Source organism: Garra rufa, chromosome 13 (assembly GCF_049309525.1).
Source record: "Garra rufa chromosome 13, GarRuf1.0, whole genome shotgun sequence".
Classification (NCBI taxonomy): Eukaryota; Metazoa; Chordata; class Actinopteri; order Cypriniformes; family Cyprinidae; genus Garra; species Garra rufa.
The window spans coordinates 26,711,044-26,737,452 of NC_133373.1; the positions used below are offsets into that span (position 1 = coordinate 26,711,044).

At 38.1% G+C, this 26,409-nt stretch overlaps 1 protein-coding gene across 1 annotated transcript in view; it reads left to right on the top strand.

The window, feature by feature from the left end:
* Nucleotides 1-280: 280 nt before the first annotated feature.
* Nucleotides 281-26,409, top strand: part of adam17b (ADAM metallopeptidase domain 17b) — a 30,589-nt gene continuing 4,460 nt past the window's right edge. Inside the window, exons 1-17 of the mRNA XM_073852883.1 lie at nt 281-779; nt 4,880-5,012; nt 5,103-5,236; nt 5,327-5,415; nt 5,491-5,671; nt 5,910-6,037; nt 8,002-8,088; nt 8,175-8,285; nt 9,996-10,140; nt 10,230-10,325; nt 13,747-13,895; nt 13,977-14,176; nt 14,308-14,411; nt 24,756-24,890; nt 25,008-25,138; nt 25,506-25,584; nt 25,665-25,753. Coding sequence (XP_073708984.1) covers nt 692-779; nt 4,880-5,012; nt 5,103-5,236; nt 5,327-5,415; nt 5,491-5,671; nt 5,910-6,037; nt 8,002-8,088; nt 8,175-8,285; nt 9,996-10,140; nt 10,230-10,325; nt 13,747-13,895; nt 13,977-14,176; nt 14,308-14,411; nt 24,756-24,890; nt 25,008-25,138; nt 25,506-25,584; nt 25,665-25,753 — 2,079 coding nt within the window. The 5' untranslated portion in view covers nt 281-691. The remainder of the gene's footprint in view (nt 780-4,879; nt 5,013-5,102; nt 5,237-5,326; nt 5,416-5,490; nt 5,672-5,909; nt 6,038-8,001; nt 8,089-8,174; nt 8,286-9,995; nt 10,141-10,229; nt 10,326-13,746; nt 13,896-13,976; nt 14,177-14,307; nt 14,412-24,755; nt 24,891-25,007; nt 25,139-25,505; nt 25,585-25,664; nt 25,754-26,409) is intronic.

The following is a 26,409-nucleotide window of genomic DNA, read 5'->3' on the forward strand; positions in this document are numbered from 1 at the left end:
TTGTACGCTGTCCTCCAAATGAGCCTAGACGCTAGTCTGAATTTCATGGGGTTTGAGGTAAGAATTTAAAAATAGAGTCTGGACTAGACCGAGTCTGTTCTCAAATCCAAGTGTGATTTCTACCTATACACACGCTCACACGTCTGTGACGCCGAATGAATGCTGCCTATATAGGGAGCACGCTAGATTTTGAGCCACAGCCCGAGAGTTTATCCTCTTACGTAAGTCACACCGCGGATACACTGACTAAAACTCATTTGAAAATCCCCGTGTACTGTCACGCGTGATTTTAAAATCACAGTTTTAAATCAGTCTTTTGAAAACGCCTTCAACACGTTCTCTAGATAAAGTTAATGGTGATTTCCTGGCTCGCTGTGAATCTGATCCATCCATCCCACATTAAATACTTCCGGGTATTTCACTCCACTCAGATGTTGGCATGATTTGGTTTTGAGTGAATCCTTTTTCTTTATAACATCAAGCGACATGGACGAGAGCGTTTTGAAGTGAGCGTTTTTTGTTCGTCTTTGATACTCAGTTGATACTTTGTGGCTTTGTTTTATCCAGCCCAGATGTGAGCGTGTACATTTGTTTGGCCATGTCCAGATGTTGATCTCAAACAGATTAGTAATCCATGGGATTAAATGCCGCTGCTGTGTGAAGTACTGTGTTGTACATTAACGTCCTCGCCATGAAACGCATCGTTTTCTTTCTGGCGTCTTTTTTCTTGACGGAATGTTCAAGGAGACCCATTAGGGATGTCCTGGACGACGAGTACGGTGAGTTTTTGGGAATGGGAATACTTTCAAAACATTATGGGTACATCTGAATGGAAAGATTGTGTTGTTTTCGTGACGCCGTCATAACCATACTGCGCTTTTTCAAACCCCTTACTGTATTTTAAATATCTGATCTCCATGTTTTTGTCATTGAGTTTAATGACTTTCATCAGAGAGTTTGTTTAGAAACTAAACTGCAAAGCATTTTTCTTACAAGAGTTTACTATAGCAACCAAACTTTTAAACAAAATACCATACTTTTAGTTATATGTATACAGTATAATTAGTGGTATTATAAACAACAATATAAACAGGGTTTGACATTAACTTTTTTGTGGCTAGTGGTTTTCCAAAGTTACAAGCCACTTAGTATTTTCACTGGAAATGACGTTTTATATGATTAAAATTATATTAATTTTTAAATTAAAATTATATTAAATTTAAAATATGTACAGTTGCAATCAAAATTATTCAACCCCTCACAGACTGCAGTACTTTACAAATAAAAGCTTGTCTGAAGTTTCAGGACTTTATAAAAATTGCATCTACAACAGTGTACTGGCATATTAAAAGTGACAATGTCAATATATAATGTAATGTGTTTGAGTTCTAGGATTTTTTCAGTAAGACAGCTGTCATAATTATTCAACCCCTATTCAACATTGCCGTTTTAAGTCATTTATTTTTGTGGTAGGGAACAAAATTGTCCTAAAACACAATTAAGCCTTTAACTATTAAACTATTAAAAAAAACTGAATCAGCTTGAGATGTTACACATCTATACATTTATCCCATGCATGTGCTGAAGTTGAGTAGCAAATATGGTAAAGTCAACAGAGCTTTCACAAAAGCTATAGAGAAGAAATAGTTTTATTGTATTAGAAAGTCTAAGGCTACGTGAAGATTTCTAAGACATTAAAAGCCTTATTCCTTAGTTTAAAGTGTGTTGTACCAGAAAACCTTTGAGGGTGTTAAACCAAAAATGCACAATTTCATAAAATGTTTGATCAGAACAACTGAGAAAAACCTGCAATGTACAGCCAAAGACTTGCGATGAAAGGAGGAAAAATATTTCATTCCAGAGTAGAAGATGAACATAAGACAAGCATGGCTTTCATGTTGGGGCATCTTGGCGAATACCATTCTTGATCAAGAAGAACAAAAAGGTCAGCTTGAATATGCTAAAATTTATTTGGATAGACCTGTGGAGTTCTGGAAGAATGTTTTATGGAGTGATGTGACCAAACTAGAACTTTTTGGACGTATAGATCAGCGGTATGTCTGGTGCAAAAAAGGGAAAACTAATGAGCAGAAGAACACTATCTCCATGGTCAAACATGGAGGTGGGCTGATCCAATTATGGGGTTGTTTTACTGTAGCATGAAGTGGAAAACATGACCGTATGAAGGAAACTATGGATTCTTTGAAGTATCAGGCCATTTTGCCAAGAATTGTGATGCCTTTGGTGCAAAAACCGAAGATGATGATCAACGGACTTTCCTGCAGGACAATCATCCCAAAGTAAACATCCAAATCTACTTATGCTTGGTTCAGGGATCAGTCACAGAATGTTCTTGAGTGGCTTGTTCAGTCTCCAGATTTAATTCTCATTGAAAATATTTGGTCGAATTTGAAGAAAGCAGTGGCAAAGTGAAAACCAAAGATTATCCGTGATCTAAAAGCTCTTTCCACCGAGGAATGGTCCAAGATTGCAGTAGAGAGGTGATAAACGCTTCTAAACACTTTCAAACAGCATTTATTGGTGGTTTTAAATAATGAAAGGTTCTGCACCAAATTTTACTTTTGGGGGTTGAATAATTTTGAACATGAACGTTTAGAGCCAATTTGATTTTTTTTCCATTATTTATCAGTTTATGTTTTCAGAATTACTCAAATGTGTATTAAAATAATTATCTAATAGTGTACTAATGCCTTTGTAGATTTGTTTTTAGAAAAACAAATTATCTGGAACAAAATGTCTTGCATGTCAAGGGGGTTGAAAAATTTTGATTGCAACTGTACATTCTTACTGTCTTAATTGTTTAGATTCTTTTAGAAGGCGTTTTAGCTTCTTATTGATACACTGGTTCACATTAATAACTCAGTGTTTGCTGCGTAGAAATATGGGTTGATTGTCACATTGTTCTGAACAAAAACAGCAGACAGGCTTATTGAAAATGCATTTATTCTTTGCCAGTAGGTGGCGCTTTTGGAACGACAGAAATATAGCGGTTCTCTGATAGCAGCTGTACACAAAGAAGAACTGTTCACGAACAATGATTTATCAGGCATGAAACTACAAAATGCCAGTCGGTTCCCTTGAAAGATGTTTTTATAAATAAAAAAAAAAATAAAAAAACAGCACCACATTTTGACTTTAAAATGAGCAGCTCATAGCCTTTTGAAGTTTTATCTTCACGTTAAAAAGGGATAGTTTACCCAAAAATGAAAATTCTGTCATTAATTACTTACCCTCATGTCGTTCCAAACTCGTAAGATCTTCGTTCATCTTCAGAACACAAATAAAGATATTTTTGATGAAATCCGAGAGTTCTCTGACCCTCCATAGACAGCAAGGGTCCTACCATGTTCAAGGCCCAGAAAGGAACCAAAAACATCAACAAAATAGTCCATGTGACATCAGTGGTTTAGCTGTAATTTTATGAAGCTACGAGAATACTTTTTGTGTGCAAAAAACAAACAAAAATAATGACTTTATGAACATGCGTTGTGGTACTCTAATTTACTTTAATTGTGTTCTAAAGATGAAAGAAGGTCTTGCGGGTTTGGAACGACATGAGGGTGAGTAACTCATGACAGAATTTTCATTTTGAGTGAACTATCCCTTCAAGCCACGTTGTGATTCTTGTCTTTCCGTCCCCAAATTTAGGACCTGTTAAAATTATATTAAAGTAATTTCTTGTACCATTTAAGGCATTTAAGACTTTTATGGACTTAAATTTGATAAAACTCAAATTTTGACTTAATTCGAGCATTGAATATAAACCAAAAATGTAATAATAAGTGTAACTTATTCTGCAGAAAACAATATATATATTTTTTTTTTCTAATTCTGTTAATAAAAATTGTTCCAGAAGAAGCCAAAACCTCAGTGGTTGCCTGTCACAAAACAAGACACGGACTAGAACTCTGGATGAGTGGAGGGTAGCAAGAGCTATTTTGATACCCCTTTGGAGACGGAGGTCTCTGCAGAGCAAAAGTGGGCGTTTCTGACTTTGTGGGTGTTTTCAAATTGCTGGGTGTTTCTGAATATGCAATTAAAATGATCCCCCTTACCTGAACCCTAAACCTTACCCGCCACTATGACATCAGCCAATCAGGTAACATGGTCAAAAACGCCCCTCTGTTTTGGCCTCGCCCATCAATCTGGTTACTCCCATTATTTTCTTGCAGAGATCTATACTTGCCCCATTTAAAGCATTCTGTAAAAATCACTCTGGGTTTTATACTCGGCTCTGGGATTTTCAGATCGTTTGATCCACAAAAATGAATTAAGAGCCCCTTAAAAGAGAAACTCAGAATTGGGGAACAAAAGTTAGAATTGAGAGGTGTAAAGACAGGATTCTAAGATAATAAAATGGAAAAAAAGTCAGAATTGCAAGATGTAAACAGAATTCTGAGGAAAAAATGTCACAATTTCAAATTGTTAGAGAAAAAATTAAGAATTGTGTAAACTCAGATGTAAATGCAAATGTAAACCCAGAATTCACAGTCAAAAAGTCTTAATTGTTAGATATAAATGTATAATTTTGAGAAAAAGTAAGAATAGAAAAAAGATAACTCAAAATTGTGAAATATGAACTCAAAATTGTGAAAAATAACATAATTGTGTTATAAACTCGCATTTCTGAGAATGTCTGATTTCTCGCAATCGCAAGAAATAAAGTCAGGTGAGATAAAAAGTCAGAATTAAATTTTTTATTGTTTGTTCTGTGGCCGTAGTTGAGAGAAACTTGTTCTGAGCAATAATGGAAAGAGAAAACACACAGATGGCACTAAAAAACCTTATAACTTAAACCAAAAATAAATTTGCGCTTATTTATTGACATGCGTAAAGTTGTTCCCTGTGACTCCTTTAGACCAACTCAGCTCATTGCTGTCAGACTTTGATGTTCTTCAGCTGTCCAGTCTTCAACAGCATTCGGTTCGCAAGAGAGACGTCCAGTCGCAAACACACGCAGAAAGACTTCTTGGTTTCACTGCACTACAGAGGTAAATACTCCTCACGCATGTACCACAGCACACTATCACCACCTGGATTAGTGCTCAGACATTTGATAAACTCTTCTGAATATTTCATAGGCATTTCAGATTGTACCTGACAACCAACACAGAGCTCTTCACTCATGACTTCAAGGCCGTGGTGGTCGGAGAGAATGGCGCTCAAGAGGTGTACGAGGTCCAGAGAGAAAACTTCTTCACTGGTCATGTCATTGGTAACTGCAACTCTGTGTTTTAACATCTGAAGTACTTTTAAACATTTAAAATCTAGAAAACAACAAAAAAAAAATTATCTTGCTTTCTAGGAGAGGAGAATTCCAGAGTACAAGCACATATTGGTCACAGTGACTTCACAGCTCATATTCTTACTAATGAAGCTGAATACAACATTGAGGTATTATAACATTACAAATATGATTTAGTTTCTGCTCTTTAACAAAGACAATACATTGATTTTTAACTCCTTCAGCCACTTTGGAGGTTTATCGAAAACCCTCGTGACGATCGGCTGCTTGTGTATCGCTCAGAAGACATCAGGAACGTGAGCCGTCTAGCGGCTACAAAAGTGTGCGGGTACATCAATGCAGATGCCAGTGAGATGCTTCCAGAAAGTGTGCAAGCAGCCAGAGCACTAGATGAAGAGGAAGATGGTAAATCTTTAAGTTACTTTGCAGATTTTTTAACGTTATGAAATACTAAAGTCTCAATCTCAAAAGCTCTATATCAACACATCTGGTTTAAAGTAGACCTGACACTTCTGCTCATCAGAGCCAAATCTAGACAGTGTAATGTGAGACACCACTTTATATAGTTACTTTGTCACCCATGTGTAAAGTTTCTCGTCTTCTCACCCTTTTGTCTATTTTCACCATCGTGTCTCTTCCACAGGCCACCTGAGAGAGAGGAGACAGACGCCGGACCACAGTAAGAACACTTGCCCTCTGCTGCTTGTGGCCGACTATCGCTTTTTCAGACACATGGGCCGTAGGGAGGAGAGCACCACCCTCAACTACCTGGTAAAAATGCCTTTAGGCTACGTTCACATTGCAAGCCTTTTGCTCAGATCTGATTATCAGATTTCCAGTGTGAACAGATCACAAAATCTGCTTAATTGCTTCTCAAAACTAGTCTAAAACTAGCCCAATTGAATTCTGGGGGGTAAATACAGTGGGGAAAATAATTATTTGATCCCCTACTGATTTTGTACATTTGCCCACTGACAAGGAATGATCAGTCTATAATTTTAATGGTAGGTTTATTTGAACAGTGAGAGACTTGATTTGGTCCCCTATAAATCAGCAAGACTTTTGGCTCCCTGGTGTCTTTTATACAGGTAACAAGATGATATTAGAAAGGTTAGTGCTCCTAATCTTAGTTTGTTACCTGTGTTAAAGACACCTGTCCACAGAAACAATCAATCAGATTCTGAACTCTCCACCATGGCCAAGACCAAAGAGCTGTCCAAAGATGTCAGGGACACGATTGTAGACCTACACAACGCTGGAATGGGCTACAAGACCATCGCCAAGCAGCTTGGTGAAAAGGTGACAACCTTCTCACCTTTTATTTGCAAATAAAAGAAACACAAAATAACTGTCAATCTCCCTCGGTCTGGGGCTCCATGCACAATCACATCTTGTGGAGTTTCAATGATCATGAGAATGGTGAGGAATCAGCCCAGAACTACACGGGAGGATCTTGTTAATAATCTCAAGGCGGCTGGGACCATAGCCACCAAGAAAACAATTGATAACACAGCCTGGAAGGTCCCCCTGCTTAAGAAAGCACATGTACAGGCCTGTATAAAGTTTGCCAATGAACATCTCTATGATTTAGGGGAGAACTATGTGAAAGTGTTGTGGTCAGATGAGACCAAAATCAAGTTGCACATGTGTTGCCAAGTCCAGAGGTTTCCTGCTGAATTGGGATACTTTTTCATTGTTGCTGCAGGTTGTTTTTAAACTCTGAGTTGAAGCGACCCCACTAATGCAATATTTACCACCTGGAACGTGATTGGGCTAGCTTTGAATTAGTTTTGAGAAGCAATTGGGCTGATTTTGTTGTGAAAACCTGGCAACCCTGTTTGTATCGTTCTTTTAAGCATGTGCGTCAGTTCAGAACCATGATCTGTTCACTTTCGAAATCTTAAAACAAAAATGTAAACGGCTATACAAAAAAATCACATCTGAGCAAAATTGAGTATTTTTTTAAGTCAAAAAATACTTTTTTAAAATAAAAAAATAAAAGTACTTTTTTTAAAATCCCCTCTCTGCTGTAATAAAAATGCTGCTCATTTTCAAACTTTATTTATGGAAACTATGAGTGGAAATATATATTAAAATAGTTCAATAAAATAACTGTAAATAATTCAAATTATAAATATTTTAGATTTTTCTGACTGGATGAGTGTTATTTTAATTGGTTATATTTCAAAATATTACTGTTTTTATTACTCTTTGTACTTGAATAAATGCAGTAAGATCATGAGAGACGTCTAAAAACATTAAACATTACAGACCTAGAACTTTTAAATTGTAGCGTAATTAGAAAAATCATTTTTAAATATTGTGGGCCTCTTAAACGTTTGCTGAGGCCCCCTGGTTGAGAACCACTGTATTAGACATTTTGCTAACAATTTAGTATAGGGACTAATTCTCACTATTAACTAGTTGCTTATTAGCATGCATATTATTAAAATATTGGCTGTTTATGAGTACTTATAAAGCACATATTCTGAATGACCCTATTCTATATCCCTAATTCTACCCAATACCTAAACTGAACTACCTTACTAACTATTAATAAACAGTAAGTTATGAGTTTATTCAGGCAGAAGTCATAGTTAATGGTTTGTTAATAGCAAGAATTGGACCTTAAAGTGTGACCGACCTTTCATATCCATTGAAAATCTGTCATCTGAGAGCAAGGTTATATAAAATCTTTGGCAGATGTCTTACAAATTTGCTTGGGATGTGTTTAGATTGAGCTTATTGATCGTGTGGATGACATCTACCGAAATACATCTTGGGATGAGGAGTATAAAGGTTATGGAGTTCAGATTCAGCAGGTAAGCTTGGTTCTTTGAGAAGAATGCTATAAGAACTCCAGTGAAATGCTATTTTGGAGCCAGCAAACTGAATTTGTCTCTTTCAGATCATAATTAACAAGACACCCACACAAGTGGAGCCGGGAGGTGCCCACTTCAACATGAAAGGAACTCCTCTGAAGAACAAAGATGTCTGGGACGTCAAGAAGCTCCTGGAGGTGAGCGAGCTGGAGCTGTAGGAGCGAATGACTGAATTAATGAGAGCGTGTTCTCTGGTTTCCGCTCTGTACTAATTTAAAACAGTTGAAAGTGAAGAATGTTATTGAGGATTTATGTATTGTAATTCACTACCCATCTCTTCCTGTGACCTCTTTGGCAGAAAACCAGTGAAGAGAAAGAATGGAAGTGTTATTAGAGTAGTTCCATTTGTAGTCTTAAAACCTGGAGGAGAATTAGCAGTCAATTTTTTTAAATTTATACATAATCTGAAGCTTTCAAATAAGCTTTTAATTGATGTATGGTTTGTTAGGATTGGATGACATTTGCTTGAACAGCTATTTAAAAAAATCTGGAATCTGAGGGTGCAAAAAAAATCTAAATATTGAGAAAATCGCCTTTAAAAGTTGTCCAAAGTGTTTTGCAATACATATTACTAATCAAAAATTAAGTTTTGAATTAATTATGGTAGGAAATTTCCAAATATACACTGAAAAAAAAAAAAATCCGTAAAATTTACGATAAAAAACTGGAATCTGCGATTACCAGAATTTTACCGTAACAAATGCGGTAGCAGCATTTTAGGTTTTTACGGATTTAACTTAAATTTACATTTAAATACTGGAATTTTATTGACCAATACCAACGTATAAAAGTACTGAAATCTTTTAGCTTTTAAATATTAACATGTATAGAAGGAGCACAGTGTCATTCACACAAATACTAAACACCATCATGGTAACAAACATGAAACTAAGATAACCATAAACATTAAATTAACAACTTTAGATGTAACATACAACCCTAATGTACAGAAATGATAAGAAAAAACTAAGAAGAAACAGTTATTTCAAGTAAAAAACATCAAATGTGAAATGTAACTCGGGAAATTCTGGAAATGTCAATTTACGGTTATTCACTGCAAATTATACATTTTTTCACTTCCAAAAACGGTATACTACCGTAAAATTTCATGTAATGTGCAATACAGTTTTTTTTTACCATACATTGTAGGGGAACCTATCGTTTACCAATTAATAGGTTTTTACTGTAGCATTTTTACAGTTTTTTTTTTACCATTAAAATTCATTTTTTTTACAGTGTATCTTGATGGAACATGATCTTTACTTAATATCCTAATGATTTTTGGCATAAAAGCAAAATCAATAGTTTTGACCCGTACAATGTATTTTTGCCTATTGCTACAACTATACCCGTGCTTCTTAAGTCTGGTTTTGTGGTCCAGGATTTTGTGTAGGACTTTTGAAGAAAATAAGCCTGTGGTTAAAATTACTTAGAGACTTTCACATTTTACTCTATGTGATAATTATTCAGTCATACCTCAAATGTGAATCTTGAAATCATTGATTGATTTTAAAGGGGACATCGGATGCCCTTTTTCCACAAGTTGGTATGAATCTTTAGGGTCTTCATGAAATGTCTGCAACACACTTTGGTTAGAATTCCTCAATGGTCATGTAAAACAACACCCTTTTTACCTTTTACTGTGGCTTGATATTTGAGACTTCAGTTTTTTTGGGGAGTAAAAATATGTGAATGGATTTTTATCATTGTAGGGTGGTTGTGTCCACACACTGCTAAGACATTTATATGCAAACACCATGTAGAAGGGAATTTTGCATCCGATGTCCCCTTTAGCTATAGCTGTGTTATAAATGTAGTAAAAATTACATTTTGTCTTCCCCCTGCAGCAATTTAGCATTGACATAGCAGATAATGCATCCAAGGTGTGCTTGGCTCATCTGTTCACATATCAGGATTTTGATGAAGGCACGCTCGGCTTGGCTTACGTGGCTCCTTCCAAACCAGGCTTTCCTGGAGGTCTTTGCTCTGAGAGTAAGTGCAAATTCCATATTATGGATCAATAAATTTGGTCGTCCCTATGTTTTCACCATATTTAGACATTTTTGTTTGTCTATCTTAAGAGTGTCCACCTTCAGGAAATGACAACCATGCTATATACCTCAACACAGGGCTAACCAGCACCAAAAATTACGGGAAAACCATTCTTACCAAGGCAAGTGAGATCCAAACAAATGTACTTGATATACAGTTGCAATCGAAATTATTCAACCCTCCGGAGACTACAGTACTTTACAAATACAGGTCCTTCTCAAAAAATTAGCATAATATATTGTGATAAAGTTCATTATTTTCTGTAATGTACTGATAAACATTAGACTTTCATATATTTTAGATTCATTACACACAACTGAAGTAGTTCAAGCCTTTTATTGTTTTAATATTGATGATTTTGGCATACAGCTCATGAAAACCCAAAATTCCTATCTCAAAATTAGCATATCATGAAAAGGTTCTCTAAACGAGCTATTAACCTAATCATCTGAATCAACTAATTAACTCTAAACACCTGCAAAAGATTCCTGAGGCTTTTAAAAACTCCCAGCCTGGTTCATTACTCAAAACCGCAATCATGGGTAAGACTGCCGACCTGACTGCTGTCCAGAAGGCCATCATTGACACCCTCAAGCAAGAGGGTAAGACGCAAAAAGAAATTTCTAAACGAATAGGCAGTTCCCAGAGTGCTGTATCAAGGCACCTCAGTGGGAAGTCTGTGGGAAGGAAAAAGTGTGGCAGAAAACGCTGCACAACGAGAAGAGGTGACCGGACCCTGAGGAAGATTGTGGACTGAGTCTGGAGTAGAAACATCCAGAGCCACCGTGTACAGGCGTGTGCAGGAAATGGGCTACAGGTGCCGCATTCCCCAGGTCAAGCCACTTTTGAACCAGAAACAGCGGCAGAAGCGCCTGACCTGGGCTACAGAGAAGCAGCACTGGACTGTTGCTCAGTGGTCCAAAGTACTTTTTTCGGATGAAAGCAAATTTTGCATGTCATTCGGAAATCAAGGTGCCAGAGTCTGGAGGACTGGGGAGAGGGAAATGCCAAAATGCCTGAAGTCCAGTGTCAAGTACCCACAGTCAGTGATGGTCTGGGGTGCCATGTCAGCTGCTGGTGTTGGTCCACTGTGTTTTATCAAGGGCAGGGTCAATGCAGCTAGCTATCAGGAGATTTTGGAGCACTTCATGCTTCCATCTGCTGAAAAGCTTTATGGAGATGAAGATTTAATTTTTCAGCACGACCTGGCACCTGCTCACAGTGCCAAAACCACTGGTAAATGGTTTACTGACCATGGTTTTACTGTGCTCAATTGGCCTGCCAACTCTCCTGACCTGAACCCCATAGAGAATCTGTGGGATATTGTGAAGAGAAAGTTGAGAGACGCAAGACCCAACACTCTGGATGAGCTTAAGGCCGCTATCGAAGCATCCTGGGCCTCCATAACACCTCAGCAGTGCCACAGGCTGATTGCCTCCATGCCACGCCGCATTGAAGCAGTCATTTCTGCAAAAGGATTCCCGACCAAGTATTGAGTGCATAACTGAACATAATTATTTGAAGGTTGACTTTTTTTGTATTAAAAACACTTTTCTTTTATTGGTCGGATGAAATATGCTAATTTTTTGAGATAGGAATTTTGGGTTTTCATGAGCTGCATGAGCCAAAATCATCAATATTAAAACAATAAAAGGCTTGAACTACTTCAGTTGTGTGTAATGAATCTAAAATATATGAAAGTCTAATGTTTATCAGTACATTACAGAAAATAATGAACTTTATCACAATATGCTAATTTTTTGAGAAGGACCTGTACAAGCTTTTCTGAAGATCCAGGACTTGCATCTATAACAGATTATTGCCATATTAAAAGTGATATTGTCAGTATGTAATGTAATGCAATGTTTTTGAGTTCAAGGATTTTTAATAACACAGCTATGTCATAATTATTCAACCCCTATTTTTTGTCACTTATTTGTGTGGGGGAGAACAAAATGATCTTAAAACACAATTAAGCCTTTAGAAACTCTATTAGAAAACAGAATTAGCTTGAGCTGTAACACATACATACAGTTAGACCAGCGTGTGCTGATGTTTGAGTAGTTAATATAACAAAGTCAACAGAGCTCTCACAAAAGCTATAGAGAAGCTATAGAAAAGAAATTAAAGTTTATTACTTTATAAAGTCTAAGGCTATATGTGACCCTGGACCACAAAACCAGTCTTAAGTCGCTGGGGTATGTTTGTAGCAATAGCCAAAAATACATTGCATGGGTCAAAATTATTGATTTTTCTTTTATGCCAAAAATCATTAGGAAATTAAGTAAAGATCATGTTCCATGAAGATTTTTTGTAAAATTCCTACTGTAAATGTATCAAAATGTAATTTTTGATTAGTAATATGCATTGTTAAGAACCTAATTTGGACAATTTTAAAGGTGATTTTCTCAGGATTTTGATTTTTTTTCACCCTCAGATTCCAGATTTTCAAATAGATGTATCTCGGCCAAATATTGTCCTATCCTAACAAACCATACATCAATAGAAAGCTTATTTACTGAGCTTTCATATTATATATACATCTCAGTTTTGTAAAATTTAACCTTATGACTGGTTTTGTGGTCCAGGGTCACATATGAAGATTTCTAAGACATTAAAAGTTCCAGAGACACAGCTGGCAGCCTTATTCCTTGGATAAAAATGTGTTGTACCAGAAAAAGCACAATATCATAAAATGTTTAATCAGAACCACTGAGGAAAAACCTGCAATTTACAGCCAAAGACTTTCAAGATGATCCAATGAAAGATGGAAAAACATTTCAGGGCAGAGTATGAGATTAACACAAGACAAGTATGGCCTTCATGTTGGGGCATCTTGCCGAATTCCACTCTTGACCAAGAAGAACAAAAGGGCCTACTTGAACATGCTAAAGTTTATTTAAATAGACCTGTGGAGTTCTGAAGGAATGTTTTATGGAGTGAAGTGACCAAACTGGAACTTTTTGGACCCATGGATCAGTGGTATGTCTGGTGCAAAAAATCATCCCAAAGTATACATCTAAATCTACTTAAGCTTGGTTTAAGGATCAGTCATAGAATGTTCTTGAGTGGCCTGTTCGGTCTCCAGATTTAATTCTCAGTGAAAATATTTGGTTGAATATGAAGAAAGCAGTGGCAAAGTGAAAACCAGAGATGATCAGTGATCTGAAAGCTTATTCAGGTGAGGAATGGACCAAGATTGCAGTAGAGAGGCTTACAGGCAGCGCTTATTGGTGGTTTTAAAGAATAAAAGATACTGCACCAAATTTGACTTTTGAGGGTTGAATAATTTTGAACATGAACGTTTAGAGCCAATTAGATTTTGTATTCATTATTCATCACCTTCCGTTCTCTCTTAGAATTACTAAAACGTGTATTAATAAACTTTTTCTAATAGTGTACTGATGCCTTTGTTGAATTGTTTTCACAAAATTTAGTTCTCAGACGCAAAATGTCTTGCAGGTCAAGGAGGTTGAATAATTTCGACCTGTAATTCGACTGTAATTATTTGGTAAACCGATTTTCTGACCATATACCAACAGGAAGCGGACTTGGTTACTACCCACGAGCTTGGCCACAACTTTGGCGCTGTTCATGACCCAGATGATGTGTCATACTGCGCGCCCAGAGAGGACCAGGGGGGCAAATATGTAATGTACCCCATTGCGGTGAGCGGGGACCACTCTAACAATAAAGTACGTGCTTCAGCTTGCTGTCTTTGTTCAGAATGTCACATGATCAATTTGTAAGCGTTTTGTTTTTGTGCTCCCCGATAGTTGTTTTCCAACTGCAGTAAGATCTCTATAGCAAAGAGACTGAGGGCTAAGGCCTCCACCTGCTTTAGAGAGAGGAATAGTAATGTGTGTGGAAACTCACGGGTGGAGGAAGGTGAGGAGTGTGATCCTGGACTGATCCACCTCAACACCGACAGCTGCTGCACGTCAAACTGCAAACTGCGGCCCAATGTACAGTGCAGGTACAGCTCCTCCATGTGGCCTCATGAAAAAATGCACAGATACACTGAATTAAAGGGACAGTTCACACAAAAATGAAAATTCTGTGGTCATTTACTTTCTGTAACTGTTTTTTTCTTTTTCTTTACACCAGTGACAGGAACAGTGCGTGCTGCAAAGAATGCATGTTTGAGAAGCAGGGGAAGGTTTGTCAGGAGCCAATGGATGCCACTTGCAAGGGAAGGTCTTACTGTACAGGTGAGACAAAAAAGGGACATACTCCAAGTTTAGATAATTGAATGTACTTCTTCATACAGTATACTGCCATTCAAAAGTTTGGGATCAGTCAGATTTTAAATGTTTTTTTTTTAAGAAGAAGTTTGATTAAAAATACAGGAAAAAAAACTGTAATATTGTGAAATAATATTGCAATTTAACATAGCGGTTTCCTGTGATGCAAAGAGTTTTTATCATCATTACTCCAGTCTTCAGTGTCACATGATCCCTTTAAAAATCATTCCAAAGATAATTTATTATCAGTGTTGGAAACAGTTTAATATTTTGGAACTGCTTAATATATATTTTTTGGAACCTGTCATACTTTTTTCAGGATTCTTTAATGAATAAAACATTAGAAAACAACATTTATTTCAAATCGAAATCTTTTGTAACAAAATATACACTACCGTTCAAAGTTTGGGATCAGTTCTTTTTTTCGTTCTTTCTTTGCAGGAAATTAATACTTATATTCAGCAAGGATGTGTTAAATTGATAAAAAGTAATAGTAAAGACTTGGAGTAGTAAATACTGGAGTAATGGCTGATGAAAATTCAGCTTTGCATCACAGAAATAAATTATATTTTGAAGTGTATTTGTAACCCGTTCCTTGGATTTGTATGAAAAGGAGGAAAAATATCTACCGGGTCTGAGCTCACCAAATACGTGTAATTAATAATAATTAAAATAACTTGGAGGCTCGGGTTCGGGATCTTCACATTAAACACAAAAAAATATACAAAATAAATTGTGTTCATAAAATGTGTCTGCACTTGATTCAATTTAGATATGATCACTAACTGCTTGAATAAGACACAAACAGAAATTAGTTTAACAGAAAACTTGTACTCAATGTGTTTCTCCTTCTTGCTTTCTCTTTCCTTTTTCAATGCAATGTGCTTGAAAACCTTTTCACATATTCAAAACAAAACAGATCTATATATCTTCAGCTGATTTCAATTCAACCCTTAAACAGTAATGTTGTCAGTCAACAATTAATATTGAAGACAAAGAAAACAAAATTATAATAAAATAAAAGAAATAGTCCAAACAATCAAAACAAATGCAGATGAATACTGAATCCTGAATGAAGTTGGAATGTGTTTGACTCAGTTCAGTCAGTATGCGTGTATGAATGCCTACAGATTCCTCGTTGGAACGAATGATGAAGAAACTTTTCCGTCCTTTAAACGAACGAGCCTTCTGATTGCGCAATCCCTCCTTAACGAAATCCAACGCTCCGCCCCTCCTGGCACGAATCCAAAACGATCACGATGAGTTGAAACAGAGTCCAAAACGATCACGATGCGTTGAAACAGTCCGATCTCATCAAGCACGCACACTCTCCTCCGATCACTAATGCAATAAAACAGTTCAGGTATACATTTAAAGTGAAAATTAGCGAGGATGGAAAAGATTATGCACAGCCAAAACTCCGCTTGCATTTCTCACCACGAGCTGGCGCAAAAGTGACGTCAGCCGAATTAACTTCCATTAACTTCGTATAACATTGTTAACTTGAACTTACAACATATTTTCCACCAAACGATTGTACAAACATGTTTAACAATGCTACTAACATGAGAAAATGAATTTACATTTGTCCTTTTTGTGTACTTTGTACGATTCACGAACAGAAGTAATAATCCATTCCATCTGATATTAACAAATGAAAATACAGAACAAATATGTGAAAAATAATAATATTTGTGACTCACCTAATGCAATAAAACAGTTCAGGTATACATTTAAAGTGAAAATTAGCGAGGATGGAAAAGATTATGCACAGCCAAAACTCCGCTTGCATTTCTCACCACGAGCTGGCGCAAAAGTGACGTCAGCAACCATCGACGCAACTTCTTATAGTCAATTCTATTTTACAACAGAACAAGCAAAAATACATTTGTACATTTGTTTTACATACCCAAACATGTTATGCATTAAGTAAAAATAAAAAAAATAAAATACATAAAAATGTGAATAAAGAAACCATTGTACTCAGTTGTAAATATTGACAGAAATCTTCCATCAATCCATTGGTGCAATTATTTGAGTGGGTTACATCCTCCCCTGCTCAAAACTCTGATGTCCTCATCAGATACTTAATTGTCTGACCCTTAAGGCTAAACAACAGTTCACTCTGAGTTTAGATACTTAATTTGATACATGACCCATAAGGCTAAACAATAGTTCACCTTGAGTTTGTTGCACTCTCATTTGTTGTTGCATCATTTCAAGTACCTGACTGAAGTAGTTGGGTTGGGATTCTACATTTACACTTTGTTGCACACATTGGGCTTTCCAACCAACATAATCTTTCAATTTACTTGGGGGTCTCTTTTCTCTTTGGGACCTTCTCAGCCCAACAAAAGAATCACGTCTTTCTTCCGCACTTAACTCATCATGCTGTACGGACACATTAACATCTTCCTCCACTAAAGATGAAGAATCTTGCTGAACTTCTGTCTCGTAACACTCTTCAATTTCTCTCTCGTCAGGTTCATCCCTTAGTGAGTCACCTGGGTTCATTTCAACTTCTTGATCGTTTGACACATTGAGAATAAAGGAGGAATCAGGGACGTCTTGTGATGCGGTCCCCAACTGAAACTCTGGGGCATACGGATTTAGAGACACTTGTGGACTCTCAGCTTCCTGAATTTCATCACGACGTTCTTCTTCTTCCGAATTACTTTTACGCACTCTGCGTGGACGTGTCGCTGTAACTACGGAAACTTCATCATCCTCAGAAGGACTTGCTGGAAGAAACCCACATGGGAGTAAAAGATCTCTATGCAGGATACGCTCAGGGCCATCACCATTCTCAGGCCGGACAACATAAACAGGAATCTCTGCATTTGGCTGCTTTGTCACCACATAGACCGTAGATTCCCAGCGATCTGCAATCTTGTGTTTTCTTCGAATGTTGACGTTCTTTACTAAGACACGATCACCGACGTCAACTGAAGCCGGTGTAACTTTCTTGTCCCATCTGTTCTTATTCATCAATTGTCTCTTTTCGGCATTTTGAACAGCCAGTTGATAGGCATACCTCAATCTTCGCTTTAGTTCACTAACGTAATGAGAATGAGTTCTGGAATTGTACCCCTTCGGGTTTATCCCAAAGCAAAGGTCAATTGGAAGACGAGGTTGGCGTCCAAACATTAAAAGAAAAGGAGATTCACCTGTCGCATCATTTCTAGTACAATTATACGCATGCACTAGGGGACGGACATATTTTCTCCAATGTTCCTTTTTCTTATCACTCAGGGTCCCCAGTAGATCAAGAAGGGTTCGGTTAAACCTTTCTACCGGGTTTCCCCGTGGGTGATAAGGTGTAGTGCGGGATTTTACCCCAGCTATTGTACACAACTCCCTCACAAGCTCAGACTCAAAGTTAGCTCCCTGATCACTATGTATTCTTTTTGGGAAACCAAAATGACAAATCAAGTTCTCCCACAACACAGAAGCTACAGTCTTGGCTGTTTGGTCCTTGGTAGGAAATGCCCATGAGTACTTTGTGAAAAAGTCTGTGATTACTAAGATGTTACGGGTGTCGCTTGAGTCTGGCTCTAATGAAAGGTAATCGATACACACTAACTCCAAGGGAGCATAAGCTTTGATGTTCACTAGCTCTGCAGCCCTTTGAGCACGGGATTTCCTCTTGATACATCGCTCGCAAGTTCTACACTTTCGCTCAACACATTCTGCCATTTTAGGCCAATAAAATCTAGCTCGAGCAAGCTCCAAAGTTCTTTCGTAACCCATATGCCCAGTTTCGTCATGAACTCCTTCAAGGGCTCTATCTCTGAAACTAGGGGGAACAACCAACTGACCGTAATTTTGTCCGTACTGATCAGATACCATACGGTACAGCACACCATCTACTAAACTTAATTTGGGCCTTTCCCTCAGCATTAGAATCACTTCTTTTGAATCATTGAGCCTTTCTGCATGAGTTAAAGTTTCCCCAGATTCCACAAGACTAATTACTCTTCTGATGGCTGCATCCTCTCTTTGTAGCTTGTACCAATCAGCTGGAGTCATACTAGGTAAAGCAGTCTGTCCAGGCAAGTCTTCAGGATCTATTAAATCATCAGGAACTACATTTTCATCACAAAGTAACATCTCCACAGCCGGAGTTGGAATAACTCTGCCTTCCAGCGAGTCTCCCTCGTCACACTGCTGTGGAGTATGCATCTCACAAGATACTGAATGTCTCAAACACACAGCTTTAATCTCTTCCTGACCAAACTTCTCAAACTCGGTAGCTGCACATTCTGTTTTACTCAACAAACTTGCAATTCGTTCATCTATCTGGATGGTCTCTGCATCATCAATCAGTGTTTCTTGAGGACGTCGAGATAGCCCGTCCGCGTCAACATTAGTTTTTCCCACTCTGTACTTGATATCAAAATCGTACATGGACAGAGCTGCGAGCCACCTATGGCCAGCCGCATCCAGTTTAGCCGTCGTAAGCACATACACTAACGGGTTGTTATCAGTTAGCACGGTAAACTTTGTGCCATACAGAAAATCATGAAATTTTTCACACACAGCCCATTTAAGTGCTAAGTATTCTAACTTGTGTACAGGGTAGTTTTTCTCACTCTTTGAAAGGCCGCGGCTGGCATAGGCGATCACTCTCGTCTTTCCATCTTGAACCTGATATAAAGCGGCGCCTAGGCCATTGACACTGGCATCAGTGTGAAGAATATAAGGTAACTTCCAATCTGCAAAACCCAGAACGGGCGCACTTGTAAGCTTCTGAATGATTGTGTCAAATGCAACTTGACACTCCTCGTCCCATTTCCCAGCTAGAGACTGAGATTTACTCTTGACACGACAAGATGATGATAACTGTCTAGTGGAAAATACACCTTGTAATAACCCATTAAGAGGCTTAACTATCCGGGAATAGCCCTCAACAAAGCGTCTGTAGTATCCGGCAAAACCTAGGAATCCCCTCAGATCCCTGACAGTCTTTGGAATGGGCCATTCCTTTATGGCCGAAATCTTGTCTGGATCGGGGTGGATACCTAGAGCCGAAATAACATGTCCTAGATATTTGACGGAACTTTGAAAAAATCTGCACTTAGAAGGTGCCAACTTTAGTCCAAAGGCGGAAATCCGTTTGAGAACCTTCATGAGCCTTTCCTCATGCTGTTCAAGCGAGTCAGAAAAAATGATTAAGTCGTCTAGAAAAGCTATGACTTCCTGCAAATTCAAACCTGCCATGACTTTCTCCATGGTTCTTTGAAATGTTGCTGGCGAATTTGTCAGGCCTTGAGGTAAACGCCTAAATTGCCAGTTTCCAAACGGAGTAGTAAATGCTGTTTTGGGACGGTCACTTTCTTCTACCTCCAACTGATAGTATCCACTTTTTAAATCTAGGACCGAAAACCACTTAGAGCCTGACAACAAAGTAAAGGTCTCCTCGATCCTTGGGAGAGGATATGCATCTCTCTTTGTCAGTTTATTAAGTTTACGATAATCAACTACCATTCTCAAATCTCCATTTTTCTTCCTCACCAGTACAACTGGGGAAGCGTACGGACTGCTAGATTCTTCAATAATCTCACTAGCGAGTAAATCTATGAGATGTTTCCTCAAATCTTCAAAATCTGCAGGCGAGACCCGACGGGTACGCTCTTTGAAAGGAATGTGGTCAACCAGCTCTATTCTATGTGCTACACCTGACACATGTCCTACATCAAGATCATGTTTAGCGAATGCACTTGACGCTTCCCTATTTATTCTTTCAATAATGTGAGCCTTGAATTCCTCAGAAATAGGAGAGTCACTAAAGTCCAGAGTCACAGGATCCTCTGTTTTAACCAAAAGATTCGCCATCAGGGATGTGGTGGCTTGTGAAGTGGCAGTATCATCAAAAAGCGGCACAGACTTAATCCAGTCCACCACTGAACACTCAGCAAGCACTCCCTTTGGCTGTAAAGTCACACTGTGATCTGAAACATTACGGATGACTACCTTGACTTTATTCCGAGCACAGATCTCTGCTTGTATCAATTTACACTCCACAACTAAACCACCGGGAATGTGGTGCATCAAGGGCTCATCAATAATCATCGTCTTGTTCATACCACAATCTTTCACTCGATACACGCCGGTCACCTCACACTTTTCCCCTTTGCTGATCGTTACAGACTTCTTGCCCGACAGTCTAACGGGGGTAGTGTGCTGTGCCCTTTTACAGGGTGTCACCGTACTGTCACACATGCGATATGCAGCTATCCAATTAGCACTGATAGGCATCTGCCGTAGATACTCATTTCCCTGCACTAACCTACAATCCTGGACAAGATGGCGAAGTATATTTGTACCCACTAGCAAAGGCAACCGAGCATTGTAGGCCTGATCAGGGCAGACCAACGCTAATGCAGTGACGACCGCATCCGTTCCGCAAGCAGGCTTGGGAAACTGTACATCTATTTCAATGTACCCAATGTAGGGAACTATTTGCCCTGCAGCTCCCTCAACCCGAAGTAAGTCTCTCATAGGAGTAATACCCCTATGCTGCAAGTACTGCTTGTAGAAAGATTCGGCTACACAAGTTACCTGAGATCCCGTATCAATTAAACAGTGACACTCGATTCCATCTAACCAAGCTTTACTTTCCCAAGGTTCCCCAATTAGACCATTAGGAACCTGGTTACTTTTTTCTATGGAACTTTTCGCAAATCCAGCTTCTGTTCGTTCCACAACAGAAGCTACTCCAAGTTTAAATGCGCAGTGGGTGGGGTCACTTTTGTGGGAGAACTCTTTTGCTCATGTCTCTGAACTAACTTTTGCTGCACCAATGCTGCATTCACAGGGTTAGTGCAATGCTGCAAATAATGAGAATCCTCACCACAGCGGTAGCAAAACACACCAATAGCGGGTGACTTTGGTTGAGTTTGAGGCACAGGGCATGCTAGCTTTCCCTCTTTGCCTCTTTTCTTCTTAGATCCACTGGCCTGGAATTGATCATACACATGTTTATTCACTGAGGCTGGCTTCTGCGCTTTAGCTTTAACTACCTCAGCTTCAAGCTCTTTTATGCATCTGGTCAACGCCATACTGTCTTGCACCTCCTCAGGGGTTGCTGTGCATCCCTGATCAACGGTAACATGCACTTGGCTTTGCGCTCTCGCCGGAGGCGTACACAAATGAAGATTCATACGTTTCTCTTTAAGCTGTTTTTCATGTTCGTAAGACCTCAGTTTGAAAAGCAAGCTAGAATAACTCAATTCAGATTGTGACGAGTCTGTTAGAAAGTCTTTAAGGTGCAACTGCGTTATCAGAACTTCATCCCAGCACCCTCTGACGAACTGTTTGAGAAGTAGAGTGTCAGAACGCTTACTAACCACTCCCTTCTTTTCAACAACTTCCTGCATCAAAGAATGAAGTCGTCTCAAATAATCGGAAGGTTTCTCGCCCCTGTTCTGGTGCGTCTCTATAAACTGAATGTACAGCTCATCTCCACCAGTAACACTACCATAAGCTTTTTCAAGCTCCATCATGTACACCTCTGGTGGTGCATTTGTACCTGCACCAAGGGCAACATTAAGAGCAGGGGGGAGGAGGCTATCCAAAACATGCCTTCTTTTATGCCTCTCTGTCAAAGAAGTGTCTGAGAGTAATTGCCTCACATACAACTGCCACGTAGTGAAATTGACTTCCCCATTAGGCTTAGGGCAATGTCCAGAAAACATTCTCAACTTTGGGGGTGAGGGGACATGTCCGTGATATTCTGGGTCATGCTTCACCACGTGTTCCACCACCAAACGCTGCACTTCTTGTGGTATAGTAAGAGTGACTGGAGTTTCATGAATCATCGTCCTTTCCATAGGGGGTACATCTTCGTGGATTTTAAACGACACTTTTGATGCTGAATTTGCAGCTGCAGTCTGCTTCTCTTGAGGCTTTGCATCACGAACTGTTCGTGTAGCAGGGGTTGAAGTGAAAGGGCCCCTGTCAACGTCGTCAGCCTTGTGTGCAAGTTTCGTCACCACCTGCTGGCTTAGATCATTTACATTTACACAGTGTAGTTGGGCCAAACTTTCGATTTGCGCCAACAGCTGATCAGCCATATCATCCAAGGTTTGAACTGAATCTCTCTTTCTTGGTGTTGGAGTGCTAGAGTGATGTTGCGCATCTTTCATCTGTATACCATCTACTGGTATAACACCCCATACATTTTGGCCAACAGCATTCAAATAGTCTTCTTCAGCAATTAATGGGGTGGTAACTTCCTGAAATTCACAAAGAAGCTCCCCTGAGGATTTGTCACCTAACCACTCTACTTTCGTGACCTCATCAAGATAGTCAAAGAATCTCTTCACTTCTGTGAGAGTAGTGTTTGGATCAACCTTTGTAAGTATTATGGACCTTTCAGGATCAAAATTAAGTTTCTTGCACAGATCCATTGTAAAAAAAAAAATAAAAAAAAAAATGTGTTTACTAATAAAAAAAAATTATTCAAAGCAGTTAGGATCGAAATTTATCACAAGTGCAGCCCCACGTTGGGCGCCAAATTTTTCTCTCTCTATTCTGTAACCCGTTCCTTGGATTTGTATGAAAAGGAGGAAAAATATCTACCGGGTCTGAGCTCACCAAATACGTGTAATTAATAATAATTAAAATAACTTGGAGGCTCGGGTTCGGGATCTTCACATTAAACACAAAAAAATATACAAAATAAATTGTGTTCATAAAATGTGTCTGCACTTGATTCAATTTAGATATGATCACTAACTGCTTGAATAAGACACAAACAGAAATTAGTTTAACAGAAAACTTGTACTCAATGTGTTTCTCCTTCTTGCTTTCTCTTTCCTTTTTCAATGCAATGTGCTTGAAAACCTTTTCACATATTCAAAACAAAACAGATCTATATTATCTTCAGCTGATTTCAATTCAACCCTTAAACAGTAATGTTGTCAGTCAACAATTAATATTGAAGACAAAGAAAACAAAATTATAATAAAATAAAAGAAATAGTCCAAACAATCAAAACAAATGCAGATGAATACTGAATCCTGAATGAAGTTGGAATGTGTTTGACTCAGTTCAGTCAGTATGCGTGTATGAATGCCTACAGATTCCTCGTTGGAACGAATGATGAAGAAACTTTTCCGTCCTTTAAACGAACGAGCCTTCTGATTGCGCAATCCCTCCTTAACGAAATCCAACGCTCCGCCCCTCCTGGCACGAATCCAAAACGATCACGATGAGTTGAAACAGAGTCCAAAACGATCACGATGCGTTGAAACAGTCCGATCTCATCAAGCACGCACACTCTCCTCCGATCACTAATGCAATAAAACAGTTCAGGTATACATTTAAAGTGAAAATTAGCGAGGATGGAAAAGATTATGCACAGCCAAAACTCCGCTTGCATTTCTCACCACGAGCTGGCGCAAAAGTGACGTCAGCCGAATTAACTTCCATTAACTTCGTATAACATTGTTAACTTGAACTTACAACATATTTTCCACCAAACGATTGTACAAACATGTTTAACAATGCTACTAACATGAGAAAATGAATTTACATTTGTCCTTTTTGTGTACTTTGTACGATTCACGAACAGAAGTAATAATCCATTCCATCTGATATTAACAAATGAAAATACAGAACAAATATGTGAAAAATAATAATATTTGTGACTCACCTAATGCAATAAAACAGTTCAGGTATACATTTAAAGTGAAAATTAGCGAGGATGGAAAAGATTATGCACAGCCAAAACTCCGCTTGCATTTCTCACCACGAGCTGGCGCAAAAGTGACGTCAGCAACCATCGACGCAACTTCTTATAGTCAATTCTATTTTACAACAGAACAAGCAAAAATACATTTGTACATTTGTTTTACATACCCAAACATGTTATGCATTAAGTAAAAATAAAAAAAATAAAATACATAAAAATGTGAATAAAGAAACCATTGTACTCAGTTGTAAATATTGACAGAAATCTTCCATCAATCCATTGGTGCAATTATTTGAGTGGGTTACATCTTGAAAAAGCAAACTCTTATTTTAAATTAAAATAATATTTCATAATATTACTTACTTATATTTTTGGTCAAATAAATGAAACTTTGATGAGCATAAGAGACTTCTTTAAAAACATTGCAAATCTTACTGATCCCAAACTTTTGAATGCCACTGTATCGCACCTTCAGTGCTTGGCCCCTAATTAATCACTGCTAAAAAAAAACAGGCTTCATTTTCTTGAAGCAAAATTCCTTACAGATGAGATTTAACTGCCTTTGTCTAGCTCTTTGTCCTCCCTGAAAGCTCATTCTTCTTTGCTTCTAACAGGACACAGCAGTGAGTGCCCTCCTCCAGAGAACCTCCCCAATGAGACCATCTGTGTGGACAACGGCCGGTGTCTGATTGGAGAGTGCATCCCGTTCTGTGAAGCTGTGGAGAACCTGCAGTCATGTGCTTGCAATGGTAAAATGACCCGCTCACAATGCTGACAAATACTGTTGCTACACAGCAGTTACAGTTTTCAATGTATGTCTCAAGCAAACATTGCCATTTTAACTTTTCCTGTATGACATTTTTCAGAAACAAACAACTCTTGTAAGGTGTGCTGTATGGATAAGAATAATATATGTGCGCCATTTGTGAATGACAAGGGCAACCATCTCTATCTGCGGAAAGGCAAACCCTGCACTGTGGGTTTTTGTGATGGAGCGGTGAGTGACACGATGTTCATGTCTTTCTTTCTTCATTCAAAAAGAAATGTTTTTGAGGAATGTTTTTGAGGATTTTTCTCCATATAGTGGACTTCAATGGTGGCCAATGGGTTGAAGGTCCAACACGATCCCAGGCAGAGAATAAGTATCTGCACTAGCGAAACAATCTGTCATTTTCTAAAAGGTTTCTATATGAAGAAAAATCCTGGAATGTTTTTGTCAAATTATCAGGACATTTTTATTCTGGAAGTTTTAAGTTACATAAAGACACAAGCTGTTTTTTAAATTCACAGATCAGTTGCAGTAGTTCACAAACACTTGGTAATGGTTTCTGTTCAATTATTTAAACATTTCCTCTTTTTCCCAGGGCAAATGCATGAAACAGGTCCAGGATGTTATAGAGAGGCTGTGGGATTTCATTGAGAAGTTGGACATCAATACTTTTGGTAAGTTATCTGTGAACACAGTGATTTTATTTTACTTGAAATCCAATGGAGGAATGAGAACTGTGTTTGTGTGTTCTCAGGGAAGTTCCTGGCTGATAACATTGTTGGCTCAGTAGTGGTCTTCTCACTACTTTTCTGGATCCCTCTCAGCATTCTGGTCCACTGCGTGGTGAGTCATTTCCACTAACCTTTTACAGCTAGTTGTAGGTCAGAGGAAATGTGTGATACTATAATAGACTGACCTTGAGTGGTATTATAGTATAAAGGACTATTTATGCTAAGAGTAAAATAAATTGCAGACAAAAGGTCTATTTACACCAAGAGCGTAAATGAAATGGATAGCCTGCTTCCACCAAGACTAAAACAAATTTTTTTTTTTTATAAATCACAGATAAATTGATATAATATATAATATATATGGGAATATATGTGGGATTATTAGCATAAATAATACCATGTGTTATACTCGCAGGGACATGCTTGGAAATAATATTTCACGTCTTTGATTACATTCATTAGCCCTATTTGTAGTGCACCAGTCACCCAATATTAGCAATAAACTTGCTTTTAACGTCTTTTTGAATACAATGAGACATTTGTTTAAGTTATACTGTTTTCTTTGTGAAAATTCCTCCACCTACTCCGCAAAAATGTGTGTAGCGTCCAATCTTTTATTCCTTACATGTATTTAATTAAAAACAACAATAAAACATTCTAAAGGTTGAGGTGGACTCCAACTCGTTAACAGGTTATATTGATGTATTTTCTGAGGTATATAAGTGACTATTCACAGGCTGTTTTATTCATGGTATAATACAGTAAATG